This window comes from Octodon degus, unplaced genomic scaffold (assembly GCF_000260255.1).
Source record: "Octodon degus isolate 3935 unplaced genomic scaffold, OctDeg1.0 scaffold00407, whole genome shotgun sequence".
Taxonomy (NCBI): Eukaryota; Metazoa; Chordata; class Mammalia; order Rodentia; family Octodontidae; genus Octodon; species Octodon degus.
This window is the reverse complement of record NW_004524983.1, coordinates 313,511-335,674: the sequence shown is the minus strand read 5'-3', so window position 1 is coordinate 335,674 and position 22,164 is coordinate 313,511. Positions and strand designations below refer to the sequence as shown.

The following is a 22,164-nucleotide window of genomic DNA, read 5'->3' as shown; positions in this document are numbered from 1 at the left end:
ATGGATTTTGGTTAAAATTTTGCGTATACCTATTTCAAAGACATTTTGCTTGCATACCATTGAACAACAGAGATTAATTTCTTAAGAGTTTTTTAAAGATTTTGTCAAGTGGACCTATTCTTAAATAATCTTTATATAATATATAAACTATACATATATATATCAAAACTTTTTACATATATACATAATTTCCCAGTGATCTTAGGTTTTCTAGACCATATAACACTCTGTTATACTATCATTATCATAGATTCATATACCAAGCCACTATTTAATATATTCATTTATTTGAATTTTTCATCTTTGCTCACTTTGGCTAAATGTTCTCAGTTGAAAATGCTTTTGCAGAATTCATTTATGAAACAACTGGTAGTATTTCTATTAGTTAATATTTGTTTTTCTTAATGTTTTTATCACAGTTGTGTCAGCTTTGAGTGGAATTTCCTCAGTTCTGTTTCCCCCAAACCATTTTAGTTTTTAGCTGTTTTGCAGAATGTGTAACTTAAATTCAATATGTACTTACTGTGTTATATTATAGTGATCTATATTGCTGTGTAAAGAACATATAAACCTTGATTGCTATAATGCAAACAGTATTCACTACATGCATGTTTGTAGGAATAAAAAGGCCTCAGTGGTGTTTACATAGCAACTTGCTGTTCATCTTCTGTCATAAAATGCCTCTGGAAATTGAGCAGTATTCCAGCCTACAAGATTTAAAAGTTGCAAGACTCAGGTTTAGTATGATTGGCAGGGAATTGGTGCCTTAAAAGGGCCCTATTCAGCGTGCATTTTTATTTTTAAATATCTAGCAGACATACAGAACATTAGAGTTCATGAATGTGAATATTGAACAAGTTAATTTTTTTACGTATTTTAAATGATAGAAATAAAATGTGGCATTTAATATTAAATTTAATCAGGGCCAGTGAGATAGCTTAGTGGACTAAGCGCCTAGCCCAGGGACTGGGGTTTGATGCCCAGTGACCGAGTCGAGTGTGGTGGTGCACATCTGTGATCCCAGCACTGGGGAGGGTGAAAATGGGAGATCACTAGGAGTCCAAGCTGTGTAGTGAGACCCTGTACCAAATACAGGGTCTCATTTAAAAAACTTATAATACATTAATTTTTTTTACAAAATTTAATCAGCATTTTATCTATTACATTTAATATGTGAAGTGCTGTGGTGGATGTTTGAACTAAAGCCACTGACAGATCTTACCACCCAGTAGTTAATTAGCTCATCTTTGAGACATATGTCTGAATTGATTAACTACTGTATATTAGATTGCTCAGATTCTTTTAATAACACAATTGATACTTTTTAAATTTCTACAATTTAAGATATTTTAGTGTTACATTTGCTTAGACTGATTTTTTGTTTATTTGAGTCAGAATCTGATGTAATTCAGATTGGCCTTGAACACATAGCAGTCCTCCTGCTTCAGCCTCCAGAGTACTCGGGTTACAGATATGTGTTACCATACCTGGCTTCTTATAAAATAGTTCTATCCTGAAGATGAAGGCAAAATTTTTATGTAAGTACTATAAATCATATTTGATATTTCTACTGCTGCTCTCATACAGCAAAATCAGTTGTTTAGGAAGTAAGATTTTAACGAAGAAACTGAAATAGTGATTACTAAGAATTTTTTTCATGAGCATGGTTTTTCATCATTGTCATTTCATATATGTCTAGTAAAATTATTAAAAAGATATGAATTATTTAATGATACGTTTTTGAGTGCAGTACAATTTCCAGGAGTTGTTTGAATAATTTGGAAACCTTTGTTACCAGATTGACTTGAAAAAAAAATTTAAAAACTTAGTTTTTGAGAACTTACTATTTTAGTCTTGTGAAATGGTTCTTGAGGCCCATCTAAGCAAGGAATTCAGTATAATCACTCCGTAAGATGTAAGGAATTACTTCAGTGTGTACTTATTTTTTCCAGTAATTTAAAATACTGTCATTCTCATTTTTTTATGAAGTAATTTTATTCATAAGTACTTTTCTTGTTGATGCCTGTAGCATTGCAATTACTTTTAGGGTCATGTGGTACAGTTTTCCAGAGCCCATCCTCTCAGCTTTAAGATTTGGAGGATTAAAAGCACTTTTGCAGTCTATATAATGCTTGTGTATTAATCCATAAATACTTGTTTTTATGACTATAAGAGTTTGAGGGGTTTTGGCTTGTTTTTATATAGGTATCTTTGCACTCCCCCAATGAAGTCTTTTACTTTTTTTTTTTTTTTAGGGAATGGTCTACAGGGTGTTCAGGGTCTTACTACTAGATCAGACTCATAGTGATCCACCTGCTTACAGCCTCTCAAGAGCTGGGATTACAGGCGAACATCACCATGCATTCTCAATTGCTGTCTCAGCACACCACAAGGGGTGGGGTGGCCCAGCAGGCCCAAGGATCAAACCTCTGACCCCTGTTCCTGCTTGTAGGTGCTTTGATCCACTGAGCTATTTGGCTGGCCTACTTGGTAATTTTTAAAATAATCTTGAAAAGGCTTATTATCAGTGACAGCCAGCACTTAGAATTGATGACTGTAATTCCAGGAATAAGTTTTTAATCTCATTACATGTCTTTAAAAATTTTTGTCATGTGACTTTCAGATAAAATATATGGTAGACTTTCATTGTTTTGAGTTTGTCCCCAAAATAAAGAAAACAGAAGGTGACTGTCATTTTTCTGATGAGCTTTTTTGATGGTAAGAAACTTTGCATCTGTGTGTAAATTTAGTTTTTTAGGAACCAATTTCTGTTCCTTATTGTTTGATGTGCCAAGAATAGTTCTCCTTTGGATTGCACAGAAAAATTGGAAGTCATTCTTTTTTAACTAATATTTTATTTGTATTTCTAATGTTCTTAGAGCTTGTGTTGCACAAGTGACCAAAAAAATAATCCTTTCCTTTCTGGGGCACTGTAAAGGCTTTGCTTTGGTTTTTGATATTGAAATGGAAACCATCAGACAATTAAGCAGAGTGGTAAGATCTGATTCACGTGTCAAGGCATTGGAATGTTTAAAATATCTGACTTAATTACTTAAGCTTGAGTTTTAAGCATATATATATATATAGTGTGTGTGTGTGACTTTAGAGGGAAATTTTTCAGCTTTCCCCCACTTTAATGTGTTGTTGGCATTTGGACTGTCATAAATGAATTTTACAGGTTGAGGTAAGATCTTTCTATACTAATTTCTTTGGGGTTTTATGAGTAGATGTTGAATTTTATCAAAGGCTTTTTCTCCCTTTTTTTTCTTTTTTTGTATTGGAGATTAGATGAGCTTTGCTTTTGTTTCTGTTAATGTGATATATTTATTAATTTGCATGCGTTGAACCTTTTCTGCATTCTGGGGGTGAAGTCTACTTGGTCATACTGTATGATCTTTTTAATGACTTCTTGCATTCTGTTTGTCAGTGTCTTGTTGAAGATTTTTACATCTATGCTTATTGCAGAGATTGTTCTCTACTTTTTTTTGGCATTATTTGCCTCCTTAATTCTTTCTAGGGTCATTTTCAGAATTGTGGTGGATTCTGGTTTAGTGGTAATAACTTTTTTAAGTTGAACCTTGTCATGTTAGAGCTTTATTTCTCCATCAAGTTTGAAAGATGCTTTTGCAGGATGTATCAGTGAAGTTTTTAGGGGCTTGTAATACATTCCAGTGGCTGGGGACATAGGTTGGTGGTCTAAGCACCTGCCTGGAAAGTGCAAAGACCTGGATTCAATACCTGGTACCACATGCTATGTCCGCCCCAGAACCCTGGGTGCACCATGCCAGCCATGGCTGAGACAAGAGGATCACTATGAGTCCACGCTGCTTAGCAAGACCCTGTACCAAATAAATAAATAAATAAATAAATAAATAAATGATATTTCTAAAAAAAATTTTCTTTAAAAGAAGTGCTTCATTCCAGATTTGCATGATTTTCAAGATTTATGTTGAGAGGCTGTTGTAACTTTTTTTTTTAAGCTTTTCTGAGCATTTATCTTTTTCTCTCTCTCTCTTTTTTTTTTTTTTTTTTTGTGGAACTGGGGATTGAACTCAGGCCCTTGGCGTTTGCCAGCGAAGTGCTTATTCCACTGAGCCATCTCCCCGGCCCCTCTGAGCATTTATTATAAGATCCCAACAGTGTTTTATTTTTTCTTCTCAACCTCCTGCTCTTGGCTTCCTTGGCTCTCTTCACCTGAATGCCAAAGAGTGGGCGTTGGCACAGGCCATGTGCAGACTGACAAATGCCTTGAAGTTCTTTTCTTCCTCTGATGACCCTGGCCTTCTCTTTGTAGACATTCCTGATGGGCATCACAGGTCCTGTCAGCAGGGTGGCCAACTTGAGTCCTTCAGCAGAGCTGTCTCCCTTCTTGGGGGGCCGATGGCTTTCTGGGGAAGAGGATGAGTTTGGAGCAGTGCTCTTTCAGCCACTACATGTTGGCCTGCAGGGACTCGGTGGATTTGTTCCACCGCCTTGGGTCCACTAAGATGGCCAATGGTCCGGTCCACCTTCTTGTGAATACTGGACACCTGCAGCTCCTCCAGATTGAAGCCCTTGCTTTCTAGGACCTTGGTGTGGTATCGTACTGGGGGATAGTGCACGATGGGCCGGATGGGTCCGGACGCAGGACGTGGGACTCCGGGTGTGGGATGTAGGGCGTGGGGTGATGCGGCATGCTTTTGCCTGCCAGGTCTTGCATCTGCGGATCTTCCAAGCTGGCTGATTGAACCACAGTAGCCACATGCCACTGCCAGTCCTTGTGGAAGTGGGACTTCAGAATCATTTCATTCCAGCTTGGTGCCATGACTGCCTCTTAGGCTTTGGATCAGTGGAACCGAAAGCGAGAGTCTGTTGTAACTCTTTAAGTGATTTCCTTTATAAATGATTCATTGCTTTTCTCTTACAGCTTTTGTTACACGTCGAGGGGTTCTTTTCTGATCTTGGCTATTTGGGGTTCTATATTCCTCAATGTATGTATGTTAAATTCCTAAGATTTGGAAAGTTTTCTGCTATTCTATAAACAATTTTTTATGCCAGTTTGCTGTCTTTTGATTTTTCACTAATTATATTTAATCTTAGGTTTGTTTTCTTTATATCATCTAGCAGCTCTGGATCCATTTTTATTTGTTGTGTTCAAAGTATTTCTGAATATAAGGGCTGGCAAGATAGCTCAGTAGACTAAGCACCTGCTTAGGCAAGTACAGGCACCAGGGTTTGATCCCTGGTACCACATGCTGTGCTTCCCCCATGCCCCAGGTAAACTGAGCTGACCAAGTCTGGGCATCGTGTACCCAATGCTTGGGACTAAATATATGTAAAAAATAAAAGTCTTTGTATATTTTGAATGATTCATTTCTTTCTGTTATCTTCACACAGTTTTAGAAACAAGTCATAGTTTTTTCTGCCTAGCTTTCTGACCTGTAGGTTTGTGAGGTGCACCTCTTTTAGAGGCCCCTGTCTTTTTGTTACCCAGGCTTTGGTGGTCTTCCAAGTGGAAGCCTGTCCTTGATCATTTGGTAGATGAGGAAAGTAATCCTATCCCTGGTCTCTGTGCTGGACATAGGCAGCTCATTGAAGGTTCAAGTACACGACTCTCCTTAATGTCTGAAATTTTAGATCCAACCACTTCTGAGAGCTGCACCGGTCAGGCTTGGCTTTGAAAGAAGGGCCTGTGTCCTTCTAAGCAGAGGTTAAACCTGTCAGTATGGGCCTACTCTACACTCTCTCTGCAGCTGTTTCCTTGCCTGCCTCTTACCTAGTCACTGTAGAAGGGTAACAGTGGAAACCCTGAAGTGCAGCTGTTCTTTAGTTGCTCTATGGCTGGGTCTTAAAAGAACCCCTTTCCCAGATGGCTCCTGATTAAACACTCTCAAATGGAACAGATGCCACATTGGATTTCTTCTCCAACTCTTATCTTCCATTTGGAGGGAGTCACTTTCAGAGTAAAACTCCATGTTTTTGCCATTTACAGTAGCTTTGGTCTTTTCTTGGGCTGTTAACCCTTCTCTTCCTAGGCATTGGCCTTGTCTAAGATCAGGTGAGTCAGTGCCGATGCTACTCTGAATTAATACACTTACCAATGATGGTCATGATTGATTTTATCCTAAATACTTATTCAGTGGGGATTTATTTAGATAATGCCTTGTGCCAGAAACTGCCTCACAGTCGTAGTAGCAGTTATTGCTGCAAGGTGGCTGGTTTGTGACAACAGGCTTTGTGTGTGTGCGTGTGTGTGTGTGTGTGTATGTGTCCTTGTGTATTTTACAACTATATCATGGATGACATTTTATAGGGGGGATTATGATAATGAATGAATAATAATACCAAAAATTAAATTGCAATCTACTACTGACAATGAGACAGTTTCAAATCAAATTGGTAGGACAGTTTTAATAATTCACACATTGTATACATTCTTCCTAGTGGTTAATTGCTGTACAAGATGTAGACATGATATCCTATTTACAAACCCCATTAGAACAAATCCCTCTATTCATTAAGAGAATGTAACTATATATCTATCCTAACCACTTTGAATACACAGATACAAAATAGACATTCAGCTGTATCCCCTTTTTTTGTTAAGTTCCATTATTTGAATATTATACATGTGTAAACTCAGTAAAATATTCTAGAAGAGTCCAGTAGCCCATAATAGTATTGGGTCTTCTGCTTGACTGGCAGAGTCAGAAATTGTTGACTTGAGTCCCCTATAGCTCAACATAACAGCATGGCTTTACTTCTTATATTTCGTTTTTATACTTTTCTCCTGAAATTTTTTTAATGGTAGCAGAGTTCTATTAAAGATAGAAAAAGAAGCAGGCTCTGCAGTTAAGTTTGAACCAGGTAAAAGTAGAAAAAGAAGAACATCCTACAGCAGGAAGGTGGGGTCCTGTGCAAAAGAGAGCCAAGTAGAAGAATCTGCTTTCAAAATAGTTTTGGGAGAGTTTTTGATATATTATATAGCTTTAATTCTATTACTGAAAAATAAACCATATATGTAAGAAGTCTCTCGATTTGTCTTATTTTATAACACATTTATAATTATCTCCCTTATGAAATTTAGCATTGTTAGAATTTTGTATTGGATTATGTTAATTTCATGGTAAATTGTGGGCAAATAAGGACTTTCAAAACATAAGCGTCATTATCAGATTTTACATAAGCTCTGTGGAACAGATATGTTAATTATGTTGTTGATTCTCAGCAAATATTAGACCGGAGTAGGCATTTAACTAATATGTTAGGTGCATTTAACTAATATGTTAGATGAATAGAAAAGTATGAGTGAAAAAAGATAGAAATGCTTTTTTTTTAAGTATAGTTGTTTTTGACAAGGGTCTTGTTATGTACTTTGGACTGGCCTGGAGCTCGCAATGATTCTCCTATTTTCTGCTGAGTCTTGGGATTATAGATGTGTATCACCACTCCCAACTTTCTAAATATACTTTTGAAAGCCAAATTTTTTATAACACTCTTTAAATAGGAAAATTTTCATTTCTTTATCTCAGTCTTAACATAGAGCAGTTTTTGGTAAGTGCTGATTTTGTGTTTTTAATTAGTTTAAAAAAATCTAATTATGTTAATCTTAGAATAATTCACTCTAGTAAGAATTACGGTATTTTACTGATGTTTAACTATTTTCTTACTTTGTTTTGTTTTAGAAATGGCCTCACTGTGTAGTGTAGGATGCCCTGGGACTCTCACAGATCCTCCTGCCTCCAACTCCCTAATCCTGGGATTATAGGCGGGTACCACCATCCCTCCCAAAGTTTAATTTTTAGGACTATAAAAATAGAGCCCACAGGTATACTTTTTTAGGGCTGAGAGCCAGATGCAAAAAAGAATATAGTAACTATTGATATTTTTATTTCATGTGCAATAATTCTTTATGCATATTCATAGAACTTAGAATAGTAAAGAATCATTTTTCTGGGCATTGGTAATTGGGAATATATTCAGAAAAACGGGTTAGTATAGAAGTAGAGTGCTTGTCTAGCATAGGTTTGATTCCCCCCCCCCCTTTTAGCACTGGAAAAACAAAAAACCAAGAATTTATTCATTCACTGTCATAAAATTATTATAAATGTAAATTTCTCAACTGTTTTAGCTACCTTTTTATATGGAGCTTTTTCATTTTCATGATAAATGATACCTAGATTTAGAAACCGCTGTTGCTCTAAATTAAGTTTGTTTAGCCTGTTACTCACCTGTCACTAAGTAAGTTTTACCTGAGTTATGTAATTTCTTCAGTTCATGGTGGCATTCTAAGGAATCAAGTTGTTTCTGATGAGCACTTATTTTGGGTGTGTTGTGTGTGGCTCATTTATGTCATTGAAATGACCCATTTATTCATAGAAATCAAACACTGACATTTAGTGAATTCAGAAAAAGAAATATGTGCTTCATCAGAAGGATTCTTTTCCAAGAGTTTTCTGCATGAACTATTACTTAAAAATTTTTAAATGTGGAAAACTTTTGAGGATTTTTTTTTTTTGGGGGGGGGGACTGGCTCAAGCTGCCCTAAGGGCGGGTCTGCTGAGGCAGGTGGAGGTGGGGATCCAGCTGGGGTATCCTGCACCTGACTGTGTTTGGATTGTTTATTTTCTAGAATTATTTGTCTAGCATGGGTTTGGTTTTTAAGAAGATTATCTAGATTTATTTAGATTTTCTCAAATATCTGTGATTTTAGTAAAGATTTAGGTAACTTCTTGAAATATACAGTATTGGTGTAAAATTCAGATTACCTTCTTGAAATTCCAGGATAAGTGAACAGAATAGTTTCCAGAACAACAGAAACAGTAACAAAATGATGGGGAGGGGTGACACAATGAAATGGAGAGGGTATTGAGCACCAGGGTATCCAAATTCAGGGATTTCTAGCATTCTAATTCTTGAAGTGTGTTTGTCTTCAGAGACAAAACTTTCAACCCTTTTTCCAGCTTTCTCCCTGAAGTAAATTCCTAATTGGTTCCTTTGTCTCTGGTATTTTATCTTTACAAAACCACCTTTTGAACTCCATGGTAGAGCACTTATCTAGCATATTTGAGGTCCTGGTTCCTCTTTCTAGCACCTGCCCCAAAACAGCCACCATCACAATAGAAAACCACACAAGCAAGAACAAAAACCAACTTTTACATCATCTCTTTGTTGTCCTAAAACACTCATCATTTGCCTGAATGTTTAAATCCTTCATCAGTTTATAACATAAATTCTAAACTTCAAATCCAAGTATTAGTAGCTTTTTTTTTTTTTAGTACAGTGTCCACAGGGTCTCACCTCGTAGATCAGACCCATAGTGGTTCTGTTTTCAGTCCTCTTAAGTGCTGGGATTAGAGGCGCATGCCACCACACCCAGTCTCAATCACTGTCTCAGTGCACCCCGGGGGCGGGGCTGGCACAGCATGGCACACAGCATATAGCAAGGCACTCCAGGGATCAAACCCTGGCTGCTGCACTTCGCATCATTTTATCACTGTCATTTCCTGCAGTTTTCCATTCTTCTACTCAGTTGTTGCATTGCTATCTTTTTTGATACTGTTTTTACACATATTTGATAGCTGTTTGCAGTCTTTCCATATTAGGAATTTATGGAAAGTATTGATCATAAAATAATTTCTGCATTTTTGTTGTACAGAAGCTAGGTACATTATTTGCTTTGCTGTAACATAGTGTATTATTGGTGGTAGATAATTTGTTAGAGTTTGTATGTATGATGTCCAATTAATCCTTAAGCTTTAGAATTAATCTACAGATGGAATATTCTCCAGTGTGCCAGAGATGATGTACCTATTTTGAGGAGCAGTTAGTTTTAAATGTAGTGCTAATGTTCACAGTTAGTCCATACTGTTTTTATCTGCAAATTTCTGTGTCATGTGTTTTGAGTGAAGTAAATTTTAGGACTACTGTAAGTCCATTCGCCTCTGACCATTGTTTGTAGTAAGTTAGGTTTACTATGGAGAGAAAATGAAGAATTTTACTTTTAAATGTAAATATTAATACTAAATAATAATTTTGTTTTTAAACAAAAACAACCTCTGTGGCCAGGCATGGAAGCTCACACTGTAATCTCAGAAAGTGGTAGGCCAACCTGGGCTACTTACAGACTATTTAAAACAGCAGTGTAAGCTGTACAGTAGTATTTACAAACAAAAAGTATTTAATTTGTACCCAAACATAGAGACCAGGTACCAAAAAGCCTCAGTCTATCTCAGATTCAACATTAAGAATTTCCCTACAATTTTTTTCCTTAACTATTGAAGAGTCCTATTATTATTCCTACAAACTGGGGTCTATGTGTTAAAAGATGAGGACATTTCTTACATAACTGGAGTAATGTCTTTATATTACCCCATAACCAGCACATACTCGTATCTCTTCACTTTTCTCAAAAATGACATTTTATAGTTGGTTTATTTGAATCAGGTGTAATTTCTACTATTTTACTGTTACATTTCTCAAATTAATTTAAAAGAGATTTTGCTCCTGTTGTCCTTACTCAAAGAAATGGTCAATTGCATTGTAAAATGTTCCATGTTGTAGTTTTACCTGTTTGCTTCTGTTTTACTCAGTGGTTTGTAGTTTCCTTGGTTGGGGTGAAGAAGGGCACTTTATTTCTTTACCTTTTGTGAAGACATTTGGCATTGTAAAGTGGGGTTGCCATGCCATGTACAGTGCCATCCCAGAGTAGAAGCAAGGGATGCTTTTAAATATCCCCAAAGTAGCACAAGATGGCCTTCACAACAGAGAACTATCTGGCACAAGATGTCAGTAATGCCTACATTGAGGAACACTACTGCTTTGTCTTTTGCCTGTATACCTTAATTGCTTTTTTTTTTAGAAACAATATTATTTCTAAAGGCTCTATCAGATTATTATCTTGGGTAGGTATACTTTGGAGAGTTGCTGCATATTTTATCTTGCAAAAGTCAGGGGTATACAGTATTTGGTTGTCCTATTTATGTGGTTCTTGTGGCAACAGTCTGCTCCCTCAGTGACAAAATTAAAAAGTTAGCTTGTTTAAATCAGTATGGAGGGACCTGGGAGATGGCTTGGGGCTGGGGAGATGGCTCAGTAGAATAAGTGCTTAAGGACCTGAATTCAATCCCCGGTTTTGGGGGGGGGGGGAAGCTGTACAGTAGTTCACACACTGAGCTATTTCGTGTTATTTTCTGGCAGAAGGAAATGAAGCTACCAGTTAATTGGATAACTGGGCTGTCTGGCTAGACTTTTAAAATAAGGGTCACTGTCGTTCTGTTATCTCTCTGTAACAATGAATTGAACTTATGATTTTTACAGCTTCTACAATATTTGCCTCTTTTTTGCATTTTGGTGGTTTTTTGTGTTAGAAGAGATTGCAATGTGTGTTAACCATTTCATAAAATACCCTGGTGTTTAAAACACCTTCAAAATAACTTATCATGCTTTAAATATTCATAATTTTAATAGCTTTTTCCTTAGGAAATAAACCGTGTCATCCTTTTGCTCCTTTTTCCTCACTTCATGAAACTTAATTGTGTGGCTTGGTGTGGTGGCACATGCTTGTGATCCTAGCCCTGGCGGGGGTGCTGAGGCAGAAGGATCTCTTGAGTATTACAGACCAGCCAGAGCCTTGTCTCAGAAAGCAAACAAAATGTGAGTGCGTAGTGCACACACACATACACACACAATTTCTGTATTTCAATTTAAAGAAAATAGTAAAGGGCTCAGAAGGAGAAGTTGTATACCATGGACAAGGTCCTCTAGCACTGTAAAAAAAAAGAAAAAAAGACTACGTTTTTTATTCAAACCATTTTTAACATTTATGTTCTAGAACTTGTGGTTCAAATTGAGGTTTTTTAAAAAAAAATAGAAATTGTATAACAAAAATGAGTTAGGTTTCAGTGGGAAATGTGTTTCAGTTTTAGTCTGAACTACTTTTGCTGGTAATAGGATAGAGAGTTCTAGTCTTATAATTTGGTTTGGAGTTGAATAGGAGATTATTTTTATAAGTTTGTATCTTTTTGGTTTTTGACTTACTCTTAATTTATTTTCCAGCTGGAATAACAGTACTGAATATTTTTTATTTTTCATCTTTTTTATTTTTTGGTGCTGGGTATCAAACCAGGGTTCTGTACACCCGTTACACACCTTGACATTGAGCTACATCCTTGCCCATCCAATTGGAAGAAAAATTGGTGCTAAAAGAGAAAGTTGTCTTCTGCTTCCTCTCTGAAGCCATATAGCTTTTATTCTCTCTTTATCCTACATTATTGCTCACTTGTACACCTTCTCATAAAAGAAAAAGTTTCTAGGTAGGATTGGTTTTTACACAAATCTTATGTCCTGTAATTTATTACTGTGGATCTTTTGCTCATAGAATGTGTGATAAATGTGTCTAATAATTAAATTAGCATTTTGTTCCACCTGCTAATGTAAGACTTCTGTATCCCCTATTAGCTCTATAAAAGTGCACCATTAATTGTGTTTACTACAATTATCCCTCTTTCTCCAGATATATCTGGTAAATTTGAACTTCTTTACAGATTTTATTAAGTAGTTACTTGAGTCATGAAAATTGCATACCAGTAAAACAAAGGCCCTGTTTTTGTGGAACATAGAAAAATACTTATGGAAAAATCTAATGGGCGGGGGAGATGGCTAGAACTTGCTTAGGTCACATAGGAGGCAGCTGCCACAATACCCTTACTTAGCCCTTTGCGTCCTGCATCCTTAAAAGTAGCTCATTTTTCATCTTAAACTAAGGATAAGGAAGAAATAATATTTATTCCTGCTTTCTTTCAGTCTGATTATTCTATCCTTTCCCTTTAAAATACCATATAGAATTGTCATTAAAATTTAGTTGTTCATTTACCAGGTTTTACACATAAGAATAAAGTTAAAGCAATTTTCAGTTTTTGACAGGGTACTCATACGTGAGTTATAGTATGATATTTCACTACATAAACAGTATGCAGTGATCTGAGCAGAATAACTGGTACATTCACCTCAAATACATATTTTGTATTGGGAGTAGTTAAAAGTCTCCTCTAATTATTTTGAAGTATACAACTAAGGCTCAGCAATGCTGTCCTGCTATTTTGTACAAGATTAGCTGTTTATTCTTCCTAACCAGCTGCACTCCTGTGTCTGTCAACCATAACCAACTTTTTTGTAGAGAAATTTAGTCTAGGAAAGCAAATACTTCTGCACTCATTATCCTTTTAGTATATGAAGCGCAAGCACTCAGTATCCCTTGAAATACAGTTTTCTTAGTAAATTTTCATAATATAGCATAGGGAACATTATGTTAGAAAAATCACTTTTAGTTGAAGTCTAATAATATCTTGTGACATGACTTCTAACCTTCAGGCTGTTCCTGTAGTACTGTGTTCTGTCACAAAGAAATGTTATACTTGTGCTGGTACCATATTCTGTGTTCCTCAGCTCATATAAATCAGTTATTATGGTCAATATTTTTTCTGCTTGCAAGATTTACTTTGGTCACCTTTAATTTGGCAGTTAACTTTTGTCTCAGTTACTTTTCACTCGTTACTGGGACAACATACCTGACATCCAAATTTAAGGAAGGACAGGTTTATGTAGCTCACAGTTTGTGGAGGTTTCAGTCTGTACTCAGCTGGCTCCCAGCCAGAATGGCACATGGCAGAGAGCAGCAGTTCATGGCAGCAGAAAACAGGGAGGAGCAAAGAAAAGGGCAGGAGCTGTGGCTTCTAGCCAGCCCCTCTCCCCTTCTTATATTATAAACAAGCTACCCTGGGGCTGGAGGTGTAGCACTCCCACAGAGTCCATGCCTTCCTCTTGCACAGATGAGGATGTTTACAAACTAAGAATCCTGGCTCTCTGCTGAGTCGCAGTATATCAGCTCCCAAAAAACACAGGAAATAAAACAAAAGTAAAGGTAATGTAAAATGATATATATGTTTTACCTAATGAAATTTCATTTGAAACAGCTTTTTGTTAGGAAAGATTCATACTTTGTACTTTATTTCAATATAGGAAGGTTTTTTTTTTACTCTTACAATCTCAAACCATAACTTACTGTTATAAACCATGCTCAAAAGTCCTCTTCTAAAAGTGTAATACTTTAATCTTCCTAATCTATAACATTTACCTAGTTAGCCTGTATAATTCTTACTTTATCATGCTTTTACTTTTGCCTTGAAATTTGTTTTTGTGGTGTTTTTTTTTTTTTTTTTTTTTTTTGTGGAACCGGGGATTGAACTCAGGCCCTTGTGCTTGCCAGGCAAGCACTTATTCTACTGAGCTAACTCCCTGGCCCTTTTGCCTTGAAATTTAACTTACATTTTTAAAAAGTTTTTTTTATTCTTGTTAATGTTAACAGGTGCTTTTGATTTATTAATGTTAATGTACTTCAGAATCTCTGAATTTTTCAAATATATTTTTATAGACACAGTTTTCTGAGTGTTTTATGTCTTTTGCATTTTTAAATACTAGAAATCTTATCTATTATTCAATACATGTTCATTGAAAACAGCACGGTTGCCTGGTATAGTAGTGCACAAAACACCTGTTACCCCAGCACTTGGGAGGCTGAGGCAAGAGGGTTGTTGGGAGTTCCAGGCCAGCCTAGGCTGTGCATAGTGAGTTCAAGGCCAGACTGAACTGCATAGGAGACCTTGTCTCTAGAAAAACCAAAAAAACTAAACAAAAACCAACATGGTTACCAGATAGGACTTTCGAACATGAAATCATACAGGGTTCTGATATTCTGATCATTAAAAACTTATTTCTCAAAGTGTTTTTGTTGTCCCCAAACTTCAGGATACTAGGTGTGGTGTGTTCATTATTTTTTTGCTCTAGGTTATAAATTATTTTTATATTCATTATGATATTAGAAACAGCTTAGGTTTGTAAAATAAATTTCTTTAGACCATGTGATAGTGTGTTATATAGAAAGTATCAACTTTTATCATAAAATATAAAAGAATATTTGTTATCTCTTTGTAAGTAGCACTGTGATAGGGACTGCCAGCTTTCACATCTCAGGAGTACATATTGTCTCTTCATATGTCTTGATTTGAATTTGCTATTGTTCATGGTCAGCATTTATCAACATATGCTGTGTAAGCTCTTAGTCCCCAAGACCATCTCAGATATCTAGAAGGCAAAAACTTAACTTCCCAGAGTATATCTTTCCTGGGTTGCAGAGAATGACAAAATAAGAAATGCATCTACGTACTTCTGCTGTGTCTAGAAATATACCACATCTGGAGAAGTACCAATACTTTTTTTTTTTTTTTTTTGAGAAGTAAAGTAGCCTTGTATTTTCCCCCAATGAAATACCATTTTTACTGCAGAGTACTGCCATCAGACTATGGTTATCAAACTTGTATATTTGGTAAACATTCACAGAAACGATTGTGAGCCTGCTTATTAAAGTTTTTGGGTCAAGGTCTCTGTAGTTCAGAATGGTGTTGAGTTCACTTTGTAGTGGAAGCTGGATTTGAGCTTGCAGTGATCCTCCAGCCTCACAGAGTGCACTTTAATTGAAAGTATTTGTTGCTGGAGATAAAATTAAACTTCAAGCTCAATGTGGTGGTGTTTATCTGTTATCCTACTCCTTGGGAGGCTGAGGCAGATCAATCACTGTGAGTTGAAGGTCAGTCTCCAAAACAGAACAACAAATTTAGGATTTGATAGGCCAATCAAAAATTAGTCTGAGACAGGAGGAGGGCAAGTTTGAAACTAGCCTGGTAACTTAGTGACATCCTGTCTCAAAATATCTTAGAATTATGGGAGGCTGAGGTAGGAAGATTGAAAGGTTGCCTAGCCTGAACAGCTTGGTGGTTAGGCAAGACCTTGTCTCAAATTTTAAAAAGTTTTGAAAGGTCTAGGGATATACTCAGTTCAAATCCAGGATAAACCCTAGATTTAATTCTCACTGTCTCAAAAATAAATAGTAAAAAGAGTATTTAGTCCATGCCTTACCTGTGTAAAGCCCTGGATTCAATCCCAAGGGCCACAACTTTCTGGTTTTTGGTTTTGGTTTTGACTTTGAATTCACTATACAGTTCAGGCTGGCATTGAACTCCCAAGAATATTCCTGCTTCAGCCTCCCAAGAGCTGGGATTTCAAACATGTACCCCCATACCTGGTACTCACAAGAATATCTTAAAAGTACAAATTAGAATTGTGAAACTCTTTATTTGCCTGTGCTTTATAGCTTTGCATTAAAGATATTTCCTGCGCTTGAAATTTGTATCTCAGTAGTACCATACTTGCATAGTACGCACAAGGCCCTAGGTTCAATCACTAGCACCACAAAGAAAAAAAAAAGAGAAGCAACTTTTCTGATGAAATCAGTGATGATTATCTTGGTTTCTTTTCAGTTGTTGTTAGGGGAAAAAGTACCTGACACAAAAAATTAAGAAAAAGTTTATTCAACTCTTTGTTGGGGTTTCAGTCCATACTTGGCTGGCTCCAAGGCAGAGTGACACATGGCAGAGGGACAACAGTTCAGCGCTGGCAGAAAGTAGCAAAAGAAGCAAAAGCAAAAAGGGAGGAGCAGCTGAAAACAAGCCTCTTTCCCTCCCTTATTTTATTTGCAGGTGACCATCCCTGGGTAGGCATAGCACTCACACCCATAATCCTTTCATTGGACCATGAGTCAATGGAAAAAAGCCTATTCCGTAACTTCATGGAGGAATATCTAGACATAAACATAACAATGATATTAATGAATGTCATTTTTATATTCTAATAGTGTAAATGTCAATACTCATAATTCTGTATTTTTAGTGGTGAGTGTCATAAGTGTATCAAAGGATCCTGACAGTAAGCCATTTAAGTTGCTGATCTAAAGGCTGAGGAAGGGGAGAGCCTACTTATACCAGAGTCAGGTTTCATAGCCCAACCATTAACTTCATAAAAGCCTATACAGTTTATAACCGCAATTAAATGAAAAGGATATTTGGTTTTAATTAAAAAATTAGACTCCAGTTGAATAATGGTTTTATTTTATTTTCCAATACTGGGGATTGAACTAGGACCCTGCGCTTGCCAGGCAAGCACTTACTCTACTGAGCTGTCTTCCCTGGCCCCAACACACACACACACACACACACACACACCCACACCCCTGACTGGGCAGTGAACTCAGGACCTTGGGCTTGCCAGGCAAGTGCTTATGCCACTGTGCTGTCTCCCTGGCTTTTATTTTATTTTATTTATTTTTGTATTTTAGGGAAGAGTCTACAGGGTGTTCAGGGTCTCACTACTAGATCAGACTGGTAGTGATCCCCCTGTTTACAGCCTCCTCATAGCTGGGATTACAGGCATGTGCCACCAGGCCCAGTCTCAATTGCTATCTCAGCATGCCCTGGGGTGGGGCTCACATGGCAGGCCAAAGGATTGAACCTGGCCCTACTCCTGCTTGCAGGTGCTTTAATCCCCTGAGCGATTTGGCCTGCCCTCCCCCGAGCCTTTAAATTCTTCACAAATTCAGTCTTCTTATTTAGTTAAGGGATGAGTTAGACATCCCATAGAATATATTTAGGGTTACCATTGTATTTATTCATGGATAATTATATTAAAATATTTTTCTCTCCCTGTCCTCTCTTTTGCTTCTCTTTCCTCTTTCTCTTTCTGTTCTCTTTTTCTATTTGTCTTGTAGGTGGAATCTTTCATTTTGGACCAGGATGAATTGGAAAATCCAATGCTGGAGACAGCTTCCAAGTTGCTCTTGTCGGGTACTGCTGATGGTGCAGACCTCAGAACAGTAGATCCAGAGACACAGGCCAGACTGGAGGCTTTGCTGGAAGCAGCAGGTATGTCTAACCTCTATCTATGAAGATTCTGTCATATTACTCACTGCTGGTGTATAGCTCAGGTTAGATCCAGAGACACAGGCCAGACTGAAAACCTTGCTAAAAGTGGCAGATATATTTAAGCTCTGCAGAGTAAGAATCTGATCATAAACACAAGTTTCAGTATCACACAATTGGGTCTTGAAGGGCCAACCAGATAGCATCTTGGTACATGCTGGTAATTCCAGCACTCAGAAGGTTGAGGTTCTTGCTGTGTGTTCCCAGCCAGCGTGGGCTACAAAGTGAGGTCAAAGCTAGCTTTAACTGCATAGTAAAACCCTGTCTAAAAAAAAAAAAATTCTTTGTAACTCCCAAATCAGTACTCATACTTTGGGTTAAACAAACAGCAGCAAAAATTTTGAGCTGTCTTGTCTATGTGTTGCCATCTAAGGGCAGAGTAAGGTTTGCTCTTTTCTTCTTTCACTTCTCGTGTTACAAACACATGTCATTGAACAGTCTGTTCAGTGCCATGCTTTCCAGTTTTTAAAATTTTTATTCATGACTTTACTCTTAAAAATGGCTCCTGAGCATCACGCTGCAGTACTGTCCAGTGTACTATAGTAAGAGCACCATAACGTGCCTTAGAGAGGAAATGTGTGTTAAGCTTTCATCATAGTGCTATTGGCTCACAAATTCAATGTTAATGAATCAACTTATATTTAATAAGATACCTTAAAACAAATACATGAAGCAAGGTTTTAATGCAGCTACTTTGACCAGGGCCTTGCAGTGGCCTCAACCTCTGTTTCTCTTAGAAACAGTGGTTCGGTTTTTTCTAATTTAGAGTTTGCAGCAACTTCATAGAACACAACCATCATGAATAACAATAAATACCTGCGTGTGTGCATTATCCCCCAGTTTTTGGCATGGGCTCTGTCTTGAAACGTTATAGAGTACATCATCCATCTTCTTTTTGTAAAGTTTATTGGATTACCCCATAGCAACAGTATTTTAATTAGGAATTAGACATGCAGTGAGAGTTAGTGCCTTATATGTAATATGCTTAAATATCAGATGATGTTAACTCGAATCTCTACAGTTCTTTTTAAAAGCCATAGATTTATTTATTTTTGTCTTTTTGAGACAGGGTCTTGCTATGCAGTTCAGGCTGGCCTGGGACTCTAGCCCAGGCTGGCCTTGAATTTGCAGCAATCCTTCTGCCTCAGCCTCTGGAATGCTGAGACTACAGTCATGCATCACAACACCTAGTTATTCCTTTTAATAAACACCTTGTAACATAGCACAGAAGTATTTTAGAGATTCAAGGATGAGCTTGATTTCGGTTCTGAGTTACTTTCTGGAATATATCATTAAAAGGGTCTTGAAGGGCCAGCCAGATAGCAGAATAAAGCACCTGCGTAGGCAAGGGCATGGGCCAGGTTTGATCCCCATTTTGCTATGCTGGTCCCACCCCTGGTGCACACTGAGATAGTAAATGAGACTGGGTGTGGTGGGGTGTGCCTGTAATCCCAGTGCTTAGAAGGCTGCAAACAAGAGGATCACTAGGAGTCTGATCTGTATAGTAAGACCCTGTAGACCCTGTACTGAATACATAAAAAAGTAAAATAGAAAGGTCTTCCCCCCCAAAAAAAAAAAAAATCCATAGAGCAATGTAAGATCTTCCTCTTGTCTGTTGAAAACAATTTATATTTTTGAGTAGTTGAGCTATATACTTTAGCCTTGTGAGAAATTTTATATTGCTATAGAAGTTTGTAGGAGAAATAGAAATTATGAAATTACTTGAAAATATATCAGAAGAGGAACAGGCAATACTTACTGCTTCTGAAAAGGGAGAACTTAGGTTGAATATATTTCTCAAGTGCTTTAAAAAGACTATCGAGTATTTTACTGTAGAGTGATGAATGATCTCTACTCATACAGAGTAGCTATCTTTTTTCTTTTCCTCCACCTTCAAATAAATTATATACATAAATATTTTTGATGGGGGGGGGCTGGCTCAGGATGCCTTAAGGGCAGGTCTGCTAAGACCTGAGGATCTGAGGATCAAACCACAGAATCCTGAGCCTGACTGCTTTGCTTAAGCAGATACTTAAAACAACTGAACTAATGGGTAGGCCCCCTTCAAATAAATTCTTTTTTTTAAAAAAAGACATAAGCACAAGAAGAATGTATTTTATGTGACCAAAAGAAGCAGAATCAGGTTCAGAAATGCTATGTGAAAGTAGATTTTAGTTGAATGCTTTTGTAGATACAATGCCTTTCTTTGTATAGGAAGCTAACAGTTGCTTTGCATTTCTTACTTCTGTATTCCCCATTTTTCTTTGTAGATTAGCCAGTAAGCTAATCTCCCTTCTCATTTCTTCCTTACTTCAGGGCTTTCACTTCTGTCCCTCCTATATCTCCTCCCACTCTTTACTGAACATTTCACACAGAAATGTAAAGAGCATACTATATCAAACTCACTGTATGTCTGTTACCCAGTAGCCATTTTCAGTATCAGTAGATTCAGCAGACTTGCTTCATCTTTATCCATTACCACTCGTGTAAATTTCAGTGTGATTAGGTATCATGTCATTATGTATATAAGTACTTTTTGTATGTCCCCCAGAACTTGTAAGCCTTAAGTACCACTGCAGATCCAATGAAAAAAGTAAAATTCTCCAATATTGCCAAAACCTTCCAGTATTAAGGTGTTATTTCTTATTTCTTTTCAGTTAATTTGTTTGAATAACCATGCAAACAAAGCTCATGGTTTAAGACCTGTTATTCTTTCATGATAATAGTTCCTTTTTAAAGAAAAAAGTCATTTATCCTATGTCATGCATTTTGCCATTGTACCTCTCTTGTATATTTTTGTTTGTTTGTTTTCTACTAAAGCCTTCACACTACACTACATCTACATCTCCTTTTTATATACAATATTCATGTTTTGAGACAGGGTCTCACTAAGCTGCCCAGCCTTTGCTTAAATGTATGATCCCCGTTGGCTCAACCCCCAAAAGTGATGGGATTATAGGCATGTGCTGCCATGCCTGGCTGCATGTTGTATTTCTGTAAACCAGTGTTGATCCAGATAGTTGACTGATTCAAGTTTGGCAGCAGTCACTCACAGTATTTCATTATGTATAATGTACTATGTCATTTCTCTTTGTGGTGTTGATACTGGACATCGTTTAGGTACCCAGTATCTGTCTTTTGATAGGTCACACATTGATTGAGGCCTTGTCTGAAAATCTTTCTCACCATATTTGATATGATTATGTATAAAAATATAGTTTAAGAATCATTTTCCTTCAGACTTTTGAAGTTGCTCCTCCATTGTCTTCCAATTTCTGTTGTTAGGATTGAAATAAACTTAATGATTTTTCCTTATCTCGATGCCACTTGTCCCTATTTCTTCTTCCCCAGAACTTTAGTTTGGAGCTTATAGTATGTTAAAATTTTGATCTTTTTTATTAGTATATGCATATAATATATAATAAGTACATTAATTTTGAGGAATTATACTTTTCAATATTATCTTTAACACTTTTCTCTTTTAACCCATCAGATGATTAGTGATCTCTGGATTCTGTTGGTAGTCAGTAACAATGACATAGAAAGTTAACTTGGGAAATTTACATGTATCTTCTGTTGACTTTGCATTTCACTGTAAAGCATGAACATCACTGCAGAACAGTTTATTTTAAACATAGTCTTGTGAAATGATACTCATTATATCTTAATCTATATGTATCAGAGATCAGGGCATGGTACAGATAGTTGTGGATTTTTGCTCAAGATTTCACTGGGCTAAAATTGCCTGTGTGTTCATCTTTTGGCTGTGGGGAAATGGACCTCTAAGGCAAATGCTGTAGCCAAATTCACTTAGAAGTTGTAGGACTTAGATTCCAGTTCTTTGTAGTTGCCCGCATTACTTGATACACAGCCCCTTCATCTTTAAGCCAGTAGTGTACATAAAGTCCTTGTTCTCTGAATCTCTGACTTTCTTACCTAAACCCAAAATCTCTGCTTTTTGTGAGATCGTGTTTTGGGCCAATACAAATAATCTGTCTTTAGGTTATGCATGCCTTAAATCATGGAAATAAAATCTATAAAATTCATAGTCCAAAGAGTTGCATAGGACATTTAATGCTGGCAGCATTTTGGATTTCTAGCAGTGATTAGACAAGAGACCCTTTCATTTTTTTGAGAACATCCAGTATGTCAGTATATCTTTAGATATTTTCTCTATTACTGTTCATTTTCTTGAGAGAGACACAGCTACCATTTTTTGTCTCATGAATAATATACCTGGTTGCCAGACTTCTGTAGCTGAGATTGAGAAGAGTTGAGGATTTTATTGCTCGTTATATAGAGAAATACATATATATAT

At 36.8% G+C, this 22,164-nt stretch overlaps 1 protein-coding gene across 7 annotated transcripts in view; it reads left to right on the top strand.

Moving 5' to 3' along the window:
* Ankrd17 (ankyrin repeat domain 17) overlaps positions 1-22,164 on the top strand; it is a 165,132-nt gene that overhangs the window by 46,676 nt on the left and 96,292 nt on the right. For all 7 annotated transcript variants that reach the window (XM_023708598.1, XM_004648421.2, XM_023708595.1 and 4 more), the window contains exon 2: positions 17,636-17,789. In XM_023708598.1, the coding sequence (XP_023564366.1) occupies positions 17,636-17,789 (154 nt within the window). The remainder of the gene's footprint in view (positions 1-17,635; positions 17,790-22,164) is intronic.